The sequence below is a fragment of the Bison bison genome, unplaced genomic scaffold (assembly GCF_000754665.1).
Source record: "Bison bison bison isolate TAMUID 2011002044 unplaced genomic scaffold, Bison_UMD1.0 scf7180017864466, whole genome shotgun sequence".
Classification (NCBI taxonomy): domain Eukaryota; kingdom Metazoa; phylum Chordata; class Mammalia; order Artiodactyla; family Bovidae; genus Bison; species Bison bison.
Genome location: NW_011495027.1, coordinates 11032957 through 11051367, shown reverse-complemented (window position 1 = coordinate 11051367; position 18411 = coordinate 11032957). Strand labels below are relative to the sequence as shown.

General features: G+C 35.1%; 1 protein-coding gene across 4 annotated transcripts in view; it reads right to left on the bottom strand.

Annotated features, from left to right (window-relative positions):
* CCDC18 (coiled-coil domain containing 18) overlaps positions 1 to 18411 on the bottom strand; it is a 114458-nt gene that overhangs the window by 59222 nt on the left and 36825 nt on the right. For all 4 annotated transcript variants that reach the window (XM_010860464.1, XM_010860465.1, XM_010860463.1 and 1 more), the window contains exons 10-13: positions 16690 to 16814; positions 12401 to 12558; positions 1801 to 2021; positions 595 to 705 (exon numbers count right to left, since the gene is read on the bottom strand). In XM_010860464.1, the coding sequence (XP_010858766.1) occupies positions 595 to 705; positions 1801 to 2021; positions 12401 to 12558; positions 16690 to 16814 (615 nt within the window). The remainder of the gene's footprint in view (positions 1 to 594; positions 706 to 1800; positions 2022 to 12400; positions 12559 to 16689; positions 16815 to 18411) is intronic.

Below are 18411 nucleotides of genomic sequence, written 5' to 3'. Positions count from 1 at the left end.
TCATTTTGATATTTGGCAAAACTAATACAATTATGTAAAGTTTAAAAATAAAATAAAATTAATTATAAAAAAAATAAATAAATAAAATAAAATTAAAAAAAAATAATAATAAAATAAAAAATAAAAAATAAAAAAATTAAGAGACATACCACTCTATATAAAATAAATTAACAGCAAGGGCTTACTGTATAGCACAAGCAATTATATTCAAAGCCTTGTAATAATCTATAATGGAAAATAATCTGAAAAATAATATGTATGTATAACTATATATATATAACTATATATAACTATATAACTATATATATATATAAAGCTGAATCACTTTGCTGTACACCTGAAACAAACACAGCATTGTAAATCAACTGTACTTCAATAAAAATGTTGCTACTGAAAAAAAAAAAAAAAGCAACTTTAGATAAGAACTTTCCATATTAACTTAAAAATACAGAACTAAAAACTGAAAGAATCTGATAAAATTTATACTTTCCTACATGGTATATTTTAGAATAATTATACTAAAACAAACATGTTGTTACAAATTAAGTTCCTTAAAGACACAGTAAATTTGTAGCAAAAAAAGGTAATTTGTACCATAAGTTCCTGTTCCAGTTCTGCATTTTTTGCAGCAATGGAGGAATAAGCAACTATTTTTTCTTCTAGCTGTTTCTCTAAAGTTAAAAGTTGAGAACATTTCTTTGTCATCTGAAAACACATTGAAATAAATTTAAAATTATTTTAAAAATATGAATGACAATTCAGAAGAAAAACAGTGAGGGGAAGAGCAGAATATGACACATCCTATTCCATTAATTCAGATGCCTATGTTCAAACAGGACCACACCCAACCCATTTTGTAAAAGTAGCTGTTAAAGACTGAAATTAGTACAATAAAATGTTAACAGCAGTATTTCTACTGGTAGAATTACCAATGTTTTATTTTCTTTTTTGTCCCTTTCTGTATTTTAAACAAGACTGTGCTAATATTTTAATTTAAAAAGTTATTAAGCTTAGTACCTGACACTTTTCCAAGTAAGATGATGGCTGTAATTATCAACTGACTCTCTTTTCTGTAATTAACATAAGTTCCTATCCCACAGGTCTTATCCCTAGTCTTGGCTATAGACTTTAAGAAGGGAAATCAGACATTTAAAAAGTGCCCTCAAAGACCGGCAACCTGTGATTTGAAGGGTGACTATAGCATATACACGTGTGGTCCTAGTACACAATTACCTATTAAGGCATTCTTGTTCTGTCCTCAGTGGAAATGAAGATCAGATATTCATAAAACATACAGTATCCCCTTTTCAGGATATAATCCAAAGATAGCTGCATCAAATTTACATGCAGCTGTTTAAAAATGCAGATTCCTTAGCATTACTCCATACCTACTGAATCAGAATCACTGGAATAGGACCCAAAACCTGCATGTTTAACAAGCTTTCCAGGTAGTTCTACTATTTGCTCAAATACGAAATCCTCTATTACTACCTGTTTTTTTCCAATTACATAATCCAAATTTTTTACTTGTAAATATGTATTAGCCATATTAACTTATACTTGAAAGAAATAATAGAAAGGAGTACAGTTTAAGCCTCACCAAATTTAGCCACTGTTTTCCTACTTTTAACATATATTAAAACCCAAATTTTCCAAATATAATTTTAAAAGAAGTTATAACTTATAGGATACCATTTTTTTAAGTGTATAAATCTCATCTTTAACAAACAATTTTTACAAAACCATACAACATTTTTTTCTTCTCTCAAAATTTAGTACATATAGCTAATTTAAGCTTACTTCACTTTCAAGTTTGCTAGAGTTTGAAGCTTTCTCTAGCAGCTCCTCTTGAATGAGTTGAAACTGACTAGTTCTGTGAGCCATGTTAACCTTCAGATCAGAATTCTCAGCTTCTATTTGCATCAACTTATCACGTAATTCTTCTATTCCAGAAGCAAGTCTTTGCCTTTCTCTTTCATATTGCTTGTTCATAGTATGCTGATTTTGATCTTTTAAACTTTCTGTTAATAAACATAAAAGGAAAACTGTTCTCTGTAAAACTTAAAGAATAAAATCTCATTTCAGTGTTGAAAGATTTAATCATATTTACTTTCTGATCTAAAGAATACTAAAGTGGATGAAACATAAATTAAAGAAAATATAATTAAGAAACATGGTAAGCAAGGTACTTTCTATTATTAAATATATAAAGTAGGAATAAGTTCTGACTCAATTTACTTTTCTAGATTATCACTTCATAACATAAGGACTATCTTTTTGTACCACAAAGAGCCCTTCTCCATCTTTAAAAACCCCACTGTTTGAATATAAATCATTATTTGAAAACAAAACAAAACATAAAAACATTGTCTTATCTCCTTAAACCAAAATTTATCATAAATTTATTTGGCTAACTTGATCATTTTGATATACTGTATACAGATGCAAACTGAAAACCCCAACACTGAAGTCTTCATATTCCCTAGCCAAATGATAAGAATTCAGTAATGCTCTTTAAAACTACTGAGGGTTATCAGAGGTAGTTGTTGGCATACACCTTTTCTCCATTATAAAGGTATACACTATTGCCGACTGAAAGGTAAACAAGCTTTCAGGGGTGCTTTAAAGTAGATGCACAATGTAGATGACTGCATGAGAATACACAGATGTGTAAACAAGTAGAGAAACTATGCCTTCAAGGGTTGCGTAAATACCATTTCCCATCAATTCTCCATATCCCTAATAATTCACTTTCTAAACAATCTATTATTGACTCTGTTCTTCTTTGATATTAGAGAATATATAACATATATTATCACAACCTCTAATTAGAATTCCCTCTGCTGATTCCATCATTCTCGACTATATTCCTTCTAATCACTTAAGATATCTAATCTTCTCTACCATCATTTCTGCTAGCAGTCCATTGTATTTGAAGGTGGCATATGACAGGTTAAAGATACATATGTTAACCCCTAGGGCAACCACTAAAAAAAAAAAAGAGGTATAATTAATTACTTAATAGAATGCATTAAAAAAATGAAGTACTAAAATTCATTCAAAAGAAGGCAAGAAAAATGAACAAAACCCAACAGAATAAAAAGCAAACAAATAACAAGATGGTAGATTTAAACCCAAAAAGATCAATGATAACATCAAATATAAGTAACCAACACATTCCAAAAAGGGTGAAAGAATGACTAGTTACAAAAGTAAGAATCAATCATATGTATTCTATCAGAAACACACTCATATACAAAGATACATCCTTTTAAGGATGGAAGAAGTCTTCCCAGGCAAACACTAATCAACAAAAAGCCAGAGTGATAACTATCGAATTATGAACAGAGGAAAGAAAAAATAGTATTGCCTAGTGAGGTTTTCAACATATGTTGCTATAATACATTGGATAATTACAACATAAAATAGGAATGGTAAAGAGATCTATAGTCTTACAAAGTTTCTATATTTTACTTCAAGCGGAAAAATCTTAATTCTGAATAAACTATGAACTATAACAAACTATACATCAAGGCTCTATGTTGTCACTCTGCTTATTTAACTTATATGCAGAGTACATGATGCAAAAGCCGGGCTGGATGAAGCTCAGGCTGGAATCAAGGTTGCCAGGAGAAATATCAATAACCTCAGATATGCGATGATACCACTCTCTAATGGCAGAAAGTGAAGAGGAACTAAGGAGCCTATTGAAGGTGATAAAGGAGAGTGAAAAAGCTGGCTTAAAACTCAACATTCAAAAAATGAAGATCATGGCATCCGGTCCATTCAGTTCACTCAGTCATGTCCGACTCTTTGCAACCCCATGGACTGCAGCAAGCCAGGCTTCCCTGTCCATCACCAACTCCTGAAGCTTGCTCAAACTCACATCCATCAAGTTGGTGATGCCATCCAACCATCTCATCCTCTGTTATCCCCTTCTCCTCCTGCCTTCAATCTTTCCCAGCATCAGGGTCTTTTCTAATGAGTCAGTTCTTCACATCAGGTGGCCAAAGTATTGGAGTTTCAGCTTCAGCATCAGTCTTTCCAATGAATATTCAGGACTGATTTCCTTTAGAATTGACTGGTTTGATCTTGAAGTCCAAGGGACTCTCAAGAGTCTTCTCCAACACCACAGTTCAAAAGCATCAATTCTTCAATGCTCAGCTTTCATTATAGTCCAACTCTCACATCCAAACATGACTACTGGAAAAACCATAGCTTTGACTAGACGAACCTTTGTTGGCAAAGTAATTTCTCTTCTCTTCAACACACTCGAACTACTTCAACCAGTCCCATCACTTCATGGCAAATAGATGGGGAAACAATGGAAACAGTGATAGACTTTATTTTCTTGGTCTCCAAAATCACTGCAGATAATGACTGCAGACATGAAATCAAAAGACGCTTGCTCCTTGGAAGAAAAGCTATGGCAAACCTAGACAGCGTATTAAAAGGCAGAGACATCACTTTGCCAACAAAGGTCCATATAGTCAAAGCTATGGTTTTCACAGTAGTCATGTACAGATGTGAGATGGACCATAAAGGCTGTTGTTGTTATTGTTCAGTCACCCAGTCATGACCGACTCTTCACAACCCCATGGACTGCAATACGCCAGGCCTCCCTATCCCTCATCATCTCCCAGAGTTTGCCCAAGTTCATGTTCATTGCATCAGTGATGCCTTCCAGCCATCTCATCCTCTGACGCCCTTTCCTCCTGCTGCCTTCAATCTTTCCCAGCATCAGGGTCTTTTCCAATCAGTTGGTTCTTCACATCAGGTGGCCAAAGTATTGGAGTTTCAGCTTCAGCATCAGTCCTTCCAGTGAATATTCAGGGTTGATTTCCCTTAAAATTGACTGGTTTGATCTCTTGCTGTCCAAGGGACTTTCATCAGGAGTCTTCTCCAGCACAGTTCAAAGGCATCAATTCTTTGGCGTTCTACCTTCTTTATGGTCCAGCTCTCATGACCATATGTGACCACTGGGAAGACCATAGCCTTGACTACAGACCTTTGTCAGCAGAGTAAAGTCTCTGCTCTGTCTAGGTTTGTCATTGCTTTCCAGCAAAGAGGCAATCATCTTCTGATTTCACGGCTGCAGTCACCACCCACAGTGATTTTGGAGCCCAAAAAGAGGAAATCTGTCACTACTTCCACCTTTTCCCCTTCTATTTGAAGGCTGAGCACCACCGAATTGATGCTTTGCGGTGCTGGAGAAGACTCTTGAGAGTCTCTTGGACTGCAAGGAGATCAAACCAGTCAATCCTGGAGAAAATCAACCCTGAATATTAACTGGAAGGACTGATGCTCAAGCTTCAATACTTTGGCCACCTGATGTGAAGAGCTGACTTATTGGAAAAGACTCTGATGCTGGGAAAAACTGAGGGCAGGAGGAGAAGGGGAAGATGGAGGATAAGATGATTGGATGGCATCATTGACTCAATATGACACGAATTTCAGTAAACCCCAGGAGATAGCGAAGGACAGTCTGGTGTGCTGCAGTCCACTGGGTCACAGAGTTGGACATGACTAAGCAAGTGAACAACAACCAGAAAGAGAAATTAGAGAATAATCCCATTTACAATTGAGTCAAAAAGAATTAAATAGTTAGGAATAAATATAACCAAATAGGTAAAAGATCTGTATACTGAAAACTATAAGACACTGATGAAAGAAACTGAAGACAAATAAATGAAGACATTTCATCCTCATGGATTAGAAGAATTAACATTGTGAAAATATTTATATTACCAGAAGTGATCTACTGATTCAATTCAACCCCTATAAAAATTCCAAAGGTATTTTTCACAGAAATTGAATAAACAAGCCTAAAATTTATATAGAACTACAAAAGAGAAAGAACAAAACTGAAGGCATTATACTAGCTGGTTTCAAACTATGTGACAAAGCTATAGGAATCAAAAAAGTATAACACTGGCATAAAAACAGACACATAGATCAATGGGACAAAAACAGAAAGATCATAAATAATGGTCAATTCATTTACAACAAAGGAGTGAAGAATACTTCACAGGGAAAGGACAGTCTCTTCAATAAACAGTGTCAGGAAAACTGGACAGCAACAAGAATGAAACTCAACAACTATCTTACACCATACACAAAAATTAACCTAAAAATGGATTAAAGACATGAACCGTGAACATAAGACATGAAGTATAAAATTCCTAGAAAAAAAACAACAACATAGACTGTCAGCTATTAGACATCAGTCTCAGCAGTGACTGTCTTTTGGTGATTTTTCTTTTTTTTTGCATTTTACATCAAAAGCAAAACCAAATAAGCAGGACTATATCAAACTAAAAAGTTCCTATATAGCAAAGGAAATCATCAACAAAATGAAAAGTCAACTTATGGAATGGGAGAAAATATTTTAAAATCATTTATCTGATAAGAGGTTAATAGTCTGAACATATTTAAAAAATCACAACTCAACACCAAAAATAAAGGCAGAGAATCTGAACAGACATTTTTCCAGAGAAGACACCAATGGCCAATAGGTACAAACAACACTAAGCATCAGGAAAATCTAAATCAAAACTACAATAACATAACAAAAAGATTCTAATTTGAATAGTACAGGAAACTATATTCAGTATAGTTTATCTTGTGATAAACCATAATGAAAAAGAATATAAAAAAGAATGTATATTTGTGTATAACTGAGTCACTTTGCCTACAGCAGAGATTGATACATTGTAAATTAACTATTATGTTTCAATTAAAAAAAAAAAAGATAGCCAACAAGGACCTACTATATAGCACAAGGAATTCTACTCAATATTCTGTAATATCCTAAATAGAAAGATAATTTGAATAAGAATGGGAAAAAGATTAAATTAAATTAAAAAATTACAAAAAAAACTCACAGTGAGCTATCACTTGACAGCTGTTAGAAAGGCTGTATAAAAAAGATGAGATATAACAACTATTGGTGAGGATGTTGAGAAAAATGAACCCTGTATACTGCTGGTGGGAATGTAAATTGGCACAGTAACTATGAAGAACAGTATGGCAGTTCCTTAAAAAATTAAAAACAGAACTACCATAAGATCTAGCAATTCCACTTCTGGATATTATCTGAAAGAAAATCTGTATGGAAACACAAAAAATCCCAAACAGCCAAAACAGTCTAAAGAAAGAAGAACAAAGCTCAGAGTATCATGCTCTATGATTTTAAACTATTCTACAGATCTATAGTAATCAAAATGGTATGGCACTGGCACAAAACTAGACACACAGTTCAATGGAACAAAGTAGACAGCCCAGAAATAAATTCACACTTTATGTTCAATTAATCTATGGCAAAGAAGAGAGAATATACAATGGGAAAAAGACAGCCCCTCTAATAAATGGACAGAGATATGCAAAAGAATCTAAATGGGCTACTTTCTTAAACCACATACAACAATAAACTCACAATGGAGTAAAGACAAAGATAAGATCTGAAATCATAGTATTTCTACAAGAAAACACAGGCAGTAAGCTTTCTGACATTAGTCTTAGCAATATTTTTGGGGTCTAGTCTCCTCAGGCAAGGAAAACAAGAGCAATAATAAACAAGTAGGACTACATCAAACTAAAATGCTTTTGCACAATGAATGAAATTATCAACAAAATGAGACATCCTACTGAATAGGAGGAGATATTTGCAAATGATATAATTTGATAAGGGGTTAATAATCCAAAATATACAAAGAACTCACACAGCTCAGTATCACTAAAACAACCTGATTTTAAATACAGGCAGAGGACATGAATAGACATTTTTCCAAAGAACACATACAGATGCCAACAGGTACATGAAAAGATGCTCAACAATACTTATCATCAGGGAAACACAATCAAAACCACAATGAACTACCTCAAACCTATCAGAATGGGTATTATCAAAAACACAACAAATAACAACTGAATGTGGAACAACAAGAATGTGGAGAGAAATGCACTTTTCGTGCACTACTAGAGAGAGTATAAATTGGCAGACACTGTTGAAAACAGTATGGGGGTACCTTTTTTAATCTTTAAAACCACCATACGACCCAGTAATTACACTTTTGGGTATGCTTCTGAAGAAAATAAAATACTAGTTAGAAAATATATCTGTACTCCTATATTCATTGCAGCCTATTTTACAACAGCCCAGATATAGTAGCAACCTAAGTGTCCATCAATTGGTAAATGGATCAAGAAGGTGTATATACAGAATGTATTTATAAAATAGAATATTAGTCATAAAACAGAGTGAAATCCTGATTATTTGCAACAGCATGGATTGATATAGAGGGTATTATGATAAGTAAAATAAGCTAGACAGAGGAAAAACAAATATTGTATTATTTCATTCATATAAAATTTACATATGGAATCTAAAAAACAAAACAAATGAACAAACATAACAAAACAGAAACAGACTCATACATACAGAGAACCACCTGGTGGTTGCAGTTGGGAAGGGGGAAGGGGAAGAAGATAAGTGAAATAGGTAAGAGAGACTAAGAGGCACAAACTCGGTTACAAAACAAATGAATCATGGAGATAAAAGGTACAGTATGGACAATACAGTCAATAATATCCTAGTAACATTGTATGGCATCAAATGGTAACTAGACTTACCATGGTGATTTTGTAATGTCCAATCATTATGTTTTACAGCTTGAACTAACATAATGTTGTAGGTCAATTACATTTACTGTATTTACAATAAAGACAGAAAAAAAAAAGGAAGAAGAAAGAAGAAAGGGCCAATGTTCAAATTTTTAAAAGCAACAAATAAATAAATAAAATGAAGAGAGTCTTAAAAAGACTACTTAATAATCTATATATTCACATATAAGGAATTCAACTGATCTGCTATTACAGTAAGTCCCCTATATATAAATGAGTTCCATTCTGAGAGCACATCCATAAGTCCAACAAAGGCAGCTGTGATCAGCTATTTTTCACACAAATACTTAAAAAAAAAAAAGTAAATAAACATTTTAAAACACAGTACAGTACTTTGGAAAGTACAGTGGTACAGTATAACAGCTGGTACCTGTTAGCAGTACCAGCTACATCACCACTGCTTTTATGCTTGCTTCTGGACACTCAGAAAACTAAGATCATGGCATCTGGTCCCATCATTTCATGGAAAATAGATGGGGAAACAGTGTCAGACTTTATTTTTTGGGGCTCCAAAATCACTGCAGATGGTGATCACAGCCATGAAATTAAAAGATGCTTACTGTTTGGAAGGAAAGTTATGACCAACCTAGATAGCATATTAGAAAGCAGAGACATTACTTTGCCAACAAAGGTCCGTCTAGTCAAGGCTATGATTTTTCCAGTGGTCATGTATGGATGTGAGAGTTGGACTGTGAAGAAAGCTGAGCACCGAAGAATTGATGCTTTTGAACTGTGGTGTTGGAGAAGACTCTTGAGAGTCCCTTGGACTGCAAGGAGATCCAACCAATCCATTCTAAAGATCAGTCTGGGTGTTCTTTGGAAGGAATGATGCTGAAGCTGAAACTCCAGTACTTTGGCCACCTCATGTGAAGAGTTGGCTCATTGGAAAAGACTGATGCTGGGAGGGATTGTGGGCAGGAGGAGAAGGGGACGACAGAGTTTGAGATGGTTGGATGGCATCACTGACTCAATGGACGTGAGTCTGAGTGAACTCCGGGAGTTGGTGATGGACAGGGAGCCCTGGCGTGCTGCAATTCATGGGGTAGCAAAGAGTCGGACATGACTGAGCGACTGAACTGAACTGCACTGAACTGGACATCTTGGGCTTGAAAGAAAGATACTGTACTCTACAATGTAAAGGACACAAAAGCACAGCCACTTGTAGAGGATGCACACATGTGACAATGTATGCCAGACATGTGAACTAATTTATGTGGTTGGACATGTGAATGCATGCTCGCATCTTTCAAAGTTTGCAGCTTGAAGGTTTGTATATAGGATACTTAATGGTATTACAAATACTTCAAGTTTTCTTCTATACAGTGGTTTCTTCATGTTAATTACTGGTTAAGAACCAAGTATGTCAAAAATAAAAGCTGGTCCTAATGTACAATACAATGACAATAGGTTATACTGTTGTATATTAGAAAGTTGTTAACAGAGTAGATCTTAAGACATTCTCCTTTTTATTTTTTGGTATATTTACAAGATGATGTATGTTAACCAATTTACTGTGATCATTTCATAATATATGTAAATTAAGTCATTATGCTATACACAGTAGGAGAAGGCAGTGGCACCCCATTCCGGTAGTCTTGCCTGGAAAAAAAATCCCATGGATGGAGGAGCCTGGTAGGCTGCAGTCCATGGGGTCACTAAGAGTTGGACACGACTGAATGACTTCACTTTCACTTTTCACTTTCATGCATTGGAGAAGGAAATGCCAACCTACTCCAGCGTTCTTGCCTGGAGAATCCCAGGGACGGGGGAGCCTGGTGGGCTTCCATCTATGGGGTCGAACATAGTCAGACATGACTGAAGTGACTTAGCAGCAGTAGCAGCAGCAGCTATACACAGTGCTATATGTCAACTATATCTCAAAAGAACTGCAAAAAAAATTTCACCCAATAATTACAGAATACAGAATTTTTTCAAGTGAATCAGGAATATTCATCAAGAGAGATCATATGCTGGCCAATAAACTGAGCTTCAAAAAACATTTAAAAAATTTAAACCAGGTTCTTTCATGAATTCATTTGTTTAATGAAAACAACCTAATGTCCACCACTAATAACAGAGATATCTGGAAAATGACTAAATATTTGGAAATAAACACACATAGAAGATATTATAAGACATAATAAAATGTAAGATATTATAAGACATGAATAAAATGTAAACTGAATAAAATGTAAACATTACCTAAAAGTAAGTTATACAGCTAATTTTAATTAGCTGAAGATACAGCTGAAGTAGTGCCTAAAAGTAAGATTATACCCTTAAATACTTTTGAAAAGGAAAATTTAAAGTCAATAATCTAAGCTTTCACTTTAAGAAAATTTTGAAAAGAAGAGAATATTAAGCCCAAAGTAACTGGGAAGGAATATATGGAACCTGAAGGAAATATTATACAGCAGTCCTCTTTTATCCTCAGTTTCACATTCTGAGGTTTCAGTTACCTGCTGTTAAGTAAGGCTTGGCTATAATACATGGAAAATTCCAGAAATAAACAATTCCTAAGTTTTAAACTGTGTGGTATTCTGAGAGGTGTGATAACGTCTTACACTGTCCCTTGTCATCCAGCTCCAAATTGCCAAAGACGTATATAATAATCCCTTTATCCTGGTATTGTGCCTTTTAGACACTTAGTGGTCAACTAGGTTATCAAATCAACTGTTGCAGTATCATGGCGCATATGTTCAAGTAATACTTATTTTACTTAATAATGGTCCTGAAGTGCAAGAGTAGTAATGCTAGAAATCCAAATATTCCAAAAAGAAGCTGTAATATGCTTCAGTGAAAAGGTGAAAGTTCTAGATTTAATAAGGAAAGAAAAAAGTTATATGCTGAGGGTGCTAAGATCTATAGTAAGAATCTTCTGTCCACGAAATTGTGAAAAAGGAATTTGTGCTAATTTTGCTATCATAGGTCAAACTGCAAAAGTTACAGCCACAACGTGTGAAGATGAAAAAGCCATTTAAAAGTGTATAATAGGAGGGAGGAGGGTTCAGGATGGGGAACACAGGTATACCCGTGGTGGATTCATTTCGATATTTGGCAAAACTAATACAATATTGTAAAGTTTAAAAATAAAATAAAAAAGAAAAAAAAAGTGTACAATAGAGGGAAAGACAGAGAGACCACATTCCTATAACTTTTATTATAGTACACTGTTATAATTATTCTATTTTATTGTTAGTTATTGTTGTTAACCTCTTACTGTACCTAATTGACAAACTAAACTTTATCATTTGTATGTACAGGAAAAAACTTCGTAGTATATAGGGGTCAGTACCATCTGTAGTTTCAGGCATTCACTGGAGGTCTTAGAACATATCCTGGAAGGATAGGCAGGGACTACTGTATGTCTTAACTGTGTGATGGTAACAAGGGTATATACATATGAAAAAACAAACCTTTGACAAAATGTACTGAATTTCATATTTTAGATGGATGCATCATAAAATGTAAGGAAATCTTACTTTAAAAAAGTGTATTTTTAAAGAATGATGCAACATTTTATAATTTTGAAACAATTTTTTACTGTCTTATCAACACTAAGTAGTACTAACAGATTATCAGGTATGTTTGATAATAGAAACCAACAGACCCCACATGCAAAAACAACAAAAAGTACACATGACACTGTGATCCAGCCATTAAAAAAAAACCATCATAAAGAACTCTAATTACAATTTATTAAAAGAATTGAACATACCTACTTGATTACCTAGTTTTACAGGTTCTATTTCTAAACTGTTTAATTTGCGACCTTCTTGGTAGTCATTACAAGCAGTAAGATTGTGAGATAACTGATTTGCAGTCAGGTTTGCCTGAAGCTTCTGAATTTCTGCCTCTTTTATTGCAAGTTTAATCCTGGCACAAAAGAAAATGAACCAAAAAGCATTAGAAAGATTCTGTAAAAATATCACATCCCATTTTTCCCTTTCAAATTAAAAAAATTTTAATTAAAACTCTGATATTAGTCAACTATTGGCCAGGATACAGAAAATCTTACAAACCACTGAATACATTGTAAACAGGTTCAGTTACTTCAGAAACTGGATAGTACCCACCCTGCTGCTGCTGCTGCTGCTAAGTTGCTTCAGTTGTGTCCGACTCTGTGCAACCCCATAGACAGCAGCCCGCCAGGCTCCGCCATCCCTGGGATTCTCCCGGCAAGTACCCACCCTACAACCCAGCAATTCTACTTTTAGAAACATCTGCTAGGGAAACTCTCACATATTATACAGGAAACATGTATATATACCTCACAGCATTATTTTTAACAGACGAAAACTATACATACAGTAAGTCTCCCTCAAGTTGCAAACTTACAAAGATGCAAATGTGCATTCTCATGTCCAATCACAAGTTAGTTGACATGTCTAGTGCACTGTCATGTGTGTGCATCCTCTTACAAGGGGTTGTGCTTTTGTATCCTTTACTGTATAGTACTGAATAGAGTATGGTAGTACATTATCTTTATTTCAAGCTCAGGATGTCCAGAAACAAGTGTAAAAGCAGTGGTGATATCGGTGTTAAGAAGCTCCAAGTGATGATGTTGGAAACAAAAGTGAAAATAATTTAGAGTGGAGTCAAAAAGATGAGAGACATCGCTAGTTCTTGTAACATGAATCGCTCAACCATTGGCACAATTCCAAAGAAAATGGACAGTTATGGAACGGAAGTCCACTGTGCTGATGATGTCAACAATAATATGAAAGAAGCATGGAAAAGTGATGGAAGAGATAGAAAGACTTCTTGGTGTGTGGAGGCCAAGATAAGCATCAGTGTCAAGGCCTGCTCAGTTTAATGCTGATTCAAGAAAAAGCTAAAAGCCTTTATGAAGACTTTAACACAGCAAAAAAAGTGAAAGTGAAGTCACTAAGTTGTGTCTGACTCTTGCTACCCCATGGGCTGTAGCCTACCAGGCTCCTCCATCCATGAGATTTTCCAGGCAAGAGTACTGGAGTGGGTTGCCATTTCCTTCTCCAGAGGATCTTTCTGACCCAGGGATCAAACCCAGGTTTCCCACATTGTAGGCAGACGCTTTACCATCTGAGCCACTATTGGGCACATCTTTAAAAGCCAGTCATGGCTGGCTTCACCAATTCAAGGCTAGAGCCAATTTTCACAAGGTAAAAGTAAGTGGTGAGGCAGTGAATGCAGATATGGTAGCTACCCAGGAATTTCCTGAAATGCTTCTGAGAAATTATTGATGAAGGCATGTATTTACCCAAGATGGTTTTTAATGTGGATGAGACAAGACTGTACTGGAAGAGAATGACAAACCGAAGTTACGTCAGTGAGGAGGAAATGTTGATGGCAAACTATAAAAGCAGCAAAGGATAGGATAACTATTATTTAGGGGTAACACTTTTAGCGATATGAAGCTGAAGTCTCTCAGTTCATTATTCATAGAACTCAAGAGCCCTTAAAAACATAGCCAAGGGTTCTCTTCCTGTTCTGTGGAAGACTAACCCTAAAGCCTGGGTTATACACACTGTTTTCCAGGATGGTTTTGCTTGGAGAAGGATGTCCATTCAATATTCTTTTGCTGCTTAACAATGCTCCAGGCCATTCCCCATTCATGGGCAGCTATCATCCTAACATCAAAGTAGTGCATCTGCCAACAAACACTACGTTGCTCATCCAACCTAAGGACCAGGGAGTTATAGAGACTTTCAAGAAATATTATTTATGTCAGACTTTTTTCATCAAACAGTAAAGGTGAATGACAAATCAGGAACAACCTTGCTCCAATTTTGGAAGGACTGTAACATAAAAAACAGTGACTATAGGTCATAAGGGTTTCCCTGGAGGCTCAGATAGTAGAGAATCTGCCTGCACTATGGGAGACCTGGGTTTGATCCCTGGGTTGGGACGATCCCCTGGAGAAGGGAATGGGTACCCACTTCAGTATTCTTGTTTGGAGAATTCCATGGACAGAGGAGCCTGGCGGGCTATAGTTCATGGGGCTGCAAAGAATTGAACACGATTGAGTGACTAACACTGGGAGTCATTGGATAGGCCATAAAAAACAATGACTTTGCTTGGTGTGACTTAATGGCTGTTATTATGAATGGGGGTTGGAAGAACCTTTGCCCACAGTTTGTTCACAATTTTTGTGGATTTGAGAAGGTGGATGAGGAGTCCAAAGAGGTCTTCAGCAACTTAATGACCAATGACTTTGCTTGGTGTGACTTAATGGCTGTTATTATGAATGGGGGTTGGAAGAACCTTTGCCCACAGTTTGTTCACAATTTTTGTGGATTTGAGAAGGTGGATGAGGAGTCCAAAGAGGTCTTCAGCAACTTAATGACCAATGACTTTGCTTGGTGTGACTTAATGGCTGTTATTATGAATGGGGGTTGGAAGAACCTTTGCCCACAGTTTGTTCACAATTTTTGTGGATTTGAGAAGGTGGATGAGGAGTCCAAAGAGGTCTTCAGCAACTTAATGACCAATGACTTTGCTTGGTGTGACTTAATGGCTGTTATTATGAATGGGGGTTGGAAGAACCTTTGCCCACAGTTTGTTCACAATTTGTGGATTTGAGAAGGTGGATGAGGAGTCCAAAGAGGTCTTCAGCAACTTAACGACCTCAGCAAGAACCTACAGCTATATCTACAAGAGGACAACTTCACTGAAGACCTGATGGAATTGGAGGCTCAGAGAAAGTACGAGATACAAGGGGAAGAAGAAGTAACTGAAGAACTAAAGAGATTCACGATGCAGGAAATGGCAAGGGAATTTTATTTGGGGAGGCACTGTTAGTTTTTAAGGCACAGGACCCAAATATAGAATAGAACAGTACATGAAGATGGCAGCAGCTGTTCAGAATACAATCCAGTGCTACTGTGTCATTTATGATGAGAAAAAAAGAGTTACTACCCAGATATCACTGAAACATTTTTTTCAAGAGGTAGAACTGAATCCAGCAAGGAACAAGAACCTGTGCCATCAATGTCAGACGTGAGTGAAATTGCAGCTTGCCTTCCATCTTCTATTGCTGATGATCTTTCAACTCTACCATCTCCCACCTCTCCCTCCTTCAGTTAGTAACTCATCTTGCCTGTTTACTTGATACCGACCTCTGTATGCCAACTATTGTACTGTGCTACTGTACTTTTCAAGTTACTGTACTGTAAGATTAAATTTTTTTCTTTTTTGTGTTTGTTTTTTTATGTATTATTTGTGTGAAAAGTATTATAAACCTATTATAGTTTATATATATATAAAATATATATATTATATAACAGATTGTATTAGTTGGGTACCTAGGTTAACTTTGTTGGACTTAAGAACACACTCTTGGAATGGAACTTGACTGTATGTAGGAGACTTACTGTAAGGTAACTATATAAATAAAGGAACAGATAAATTGTGATGAAGTTATAAGATAGACTCTTACACTTCTATTAAAACTAGACTAACAATACTAATCCATCCATTGAACAATCATTCCACCTACCTACCTCAACATGGAAGAATTTTAAAATGATGCTAAGTGAAAAAGCAAAATTACAAACAATATAAAAACAGCATATTTATGCATATGAGTGTAAACATGCACAAATGAACTGAAGAGTAGATACCCAACTCATGATAGCAGATAATTAGGAGGAGAATGGGTCTAGTGTTAAGGATTAAGGGAATTATCCATCCTGTAATGTTTTACTTTTCATTTAAAGAAACAGATTTGAAAAAAAGTATCAAAAAATGTTAAGAAGAATCAACCTTCATCGTGGAAATACCAGTTCAGTTCAGTTCAGTTCAGTCTAACAGTCCTGTCCGACTCTTTGCGACCCCATGGACTACAGCATGTCAGGCTTCCCTGTCTACCACCAATTCCCAGACTTGCTCAAACTCATGTGGAAATATAGATATTTGTTAAAACATTCTCTAGCTTTCTCTGCATATTTTTCAATTTAATCAAAGATCTTAATTCCAATTTTTTAAAAACATTGTATTTGCTACAACTTCAGGATCTGAAAACCATACCTCAATTCCGAAATCACCATTTTATTTGTCTCACAGCAGCCAATATAACTGTCTTGCTTATTTGACAAACTGCTCATCTGGTGCTTAGAAAGAGGTGATTTAAAACCAAATATTTCTCTTTTTAACTGCAAGTTTAAAAACAAAGATATATAAACTTATAATACCTATGACATAATCATTTTTTATGCAGAACTTCAAGTCTGAAAAATTTCAGGCGCAGAAATAATCTAACAGTCATCAATAGAATATATAAATTTATTACACATTATAAAATATTAATGGGAAAACTATAATAGTTAAATCTCCATTATATAAATCATTATGGAGATATTTCATAACATGGAATGAAAAGCAAGAGAGGCATATATAGAATTTTCAAAAATGCACTAAACTCTATTTTTTTTCCTGGATATATCTATATGGGGCAATATTTAAAATATGGACAAGAAGGATACATATGAATTTCAGAACAGTGGCTACCTCTGGGGAGAGAAGTGAATCGGGATTAACAAAATATATAATGAGGTTTTATCTCCCTAAAAGATTTTATTCTGCAGTAGATATCAAAACATTTCCCAGATTTAGCAAATGTACTACATTGATCTCTGTATGTATGCTGTATGTTCTGAATAGAGAATTTTAAAAATTAGTTATTAAAAGGGCAAGGTAAGCACTTAATGACTACTACCTTCAAACTATAACCAAATCACACTTTTTAGGAATAGAAAAATTTTTCTAAATTCACATTTCCAAACCATGTTATATAGGATATCAAGCATGGATTACCACTTGACTCTCAGAACCACATATAAGGTAATTCTTCATATTAAGTCAAATGAAAGCATCAATTTAAAATGAATGCTACTGTATTTTATTATTACCAAATTTTACAAGTAATCAGTACAATTAAAAATTTAAGCAAATAATCAGCATCCTAGGAAAGTAGATATTTCAGGGGGATGGAAACCAAGAATTCTATGTTCTGGTTTTAATTCTGCCACTCACTAACAGGATAAATTATTTATTTCCTTGGGTACATTTCTTTACCAATAAAATGATGGTATTGAATTGAATGATTACTAAGGCATCTTTCAGCATCCTAAATCCATGACAGTTTAAAACTGATAAAAATGTACCATCCATTCATATGTAAAACCAACCATGACACATTTATCTATACCTTTTCTTCTGATCTCACCTTTATTTTACACCTATCAATAACAAATTTCTGATACAAGTATACTTTTCTTCCTAACCTCATTTATAAATATGGTCATATCTATAACTCAGAGAAAAGGTGGCCACATGCTACCATAAAAACAATTCTAAAAGGTATATGAAAAGCTGTTCAACAGTCAACACGGAAATGAAAATTAAAACCACAATGTGATATCAATTAATACTCATTAATATGGCTGTAATCAAAGACAGACAAGAATAAATGTTGGCTATCACTTCATGGGAAATAGATGGGGAAAGAGTGGAAACAGTGTCAGTCTTTATTTTGGGGGGCTCCAAAGTCACTGCAGATGGTGACTGTAGCCATGAAATTAAAAGACGCTTACTGCTTGGAAGGAAAGTTATGACCAACTTAGATAGCACATTCAAAAGCAGAGATATTACTTTGCCCACAAAGGTCTGTCTAGTCAAGGTTATGGTTTTTCCAGTGGTCATGTATGGATGTGAGAGTTGGACTATGAAGAAAGCTGAGCACCGAAGAAT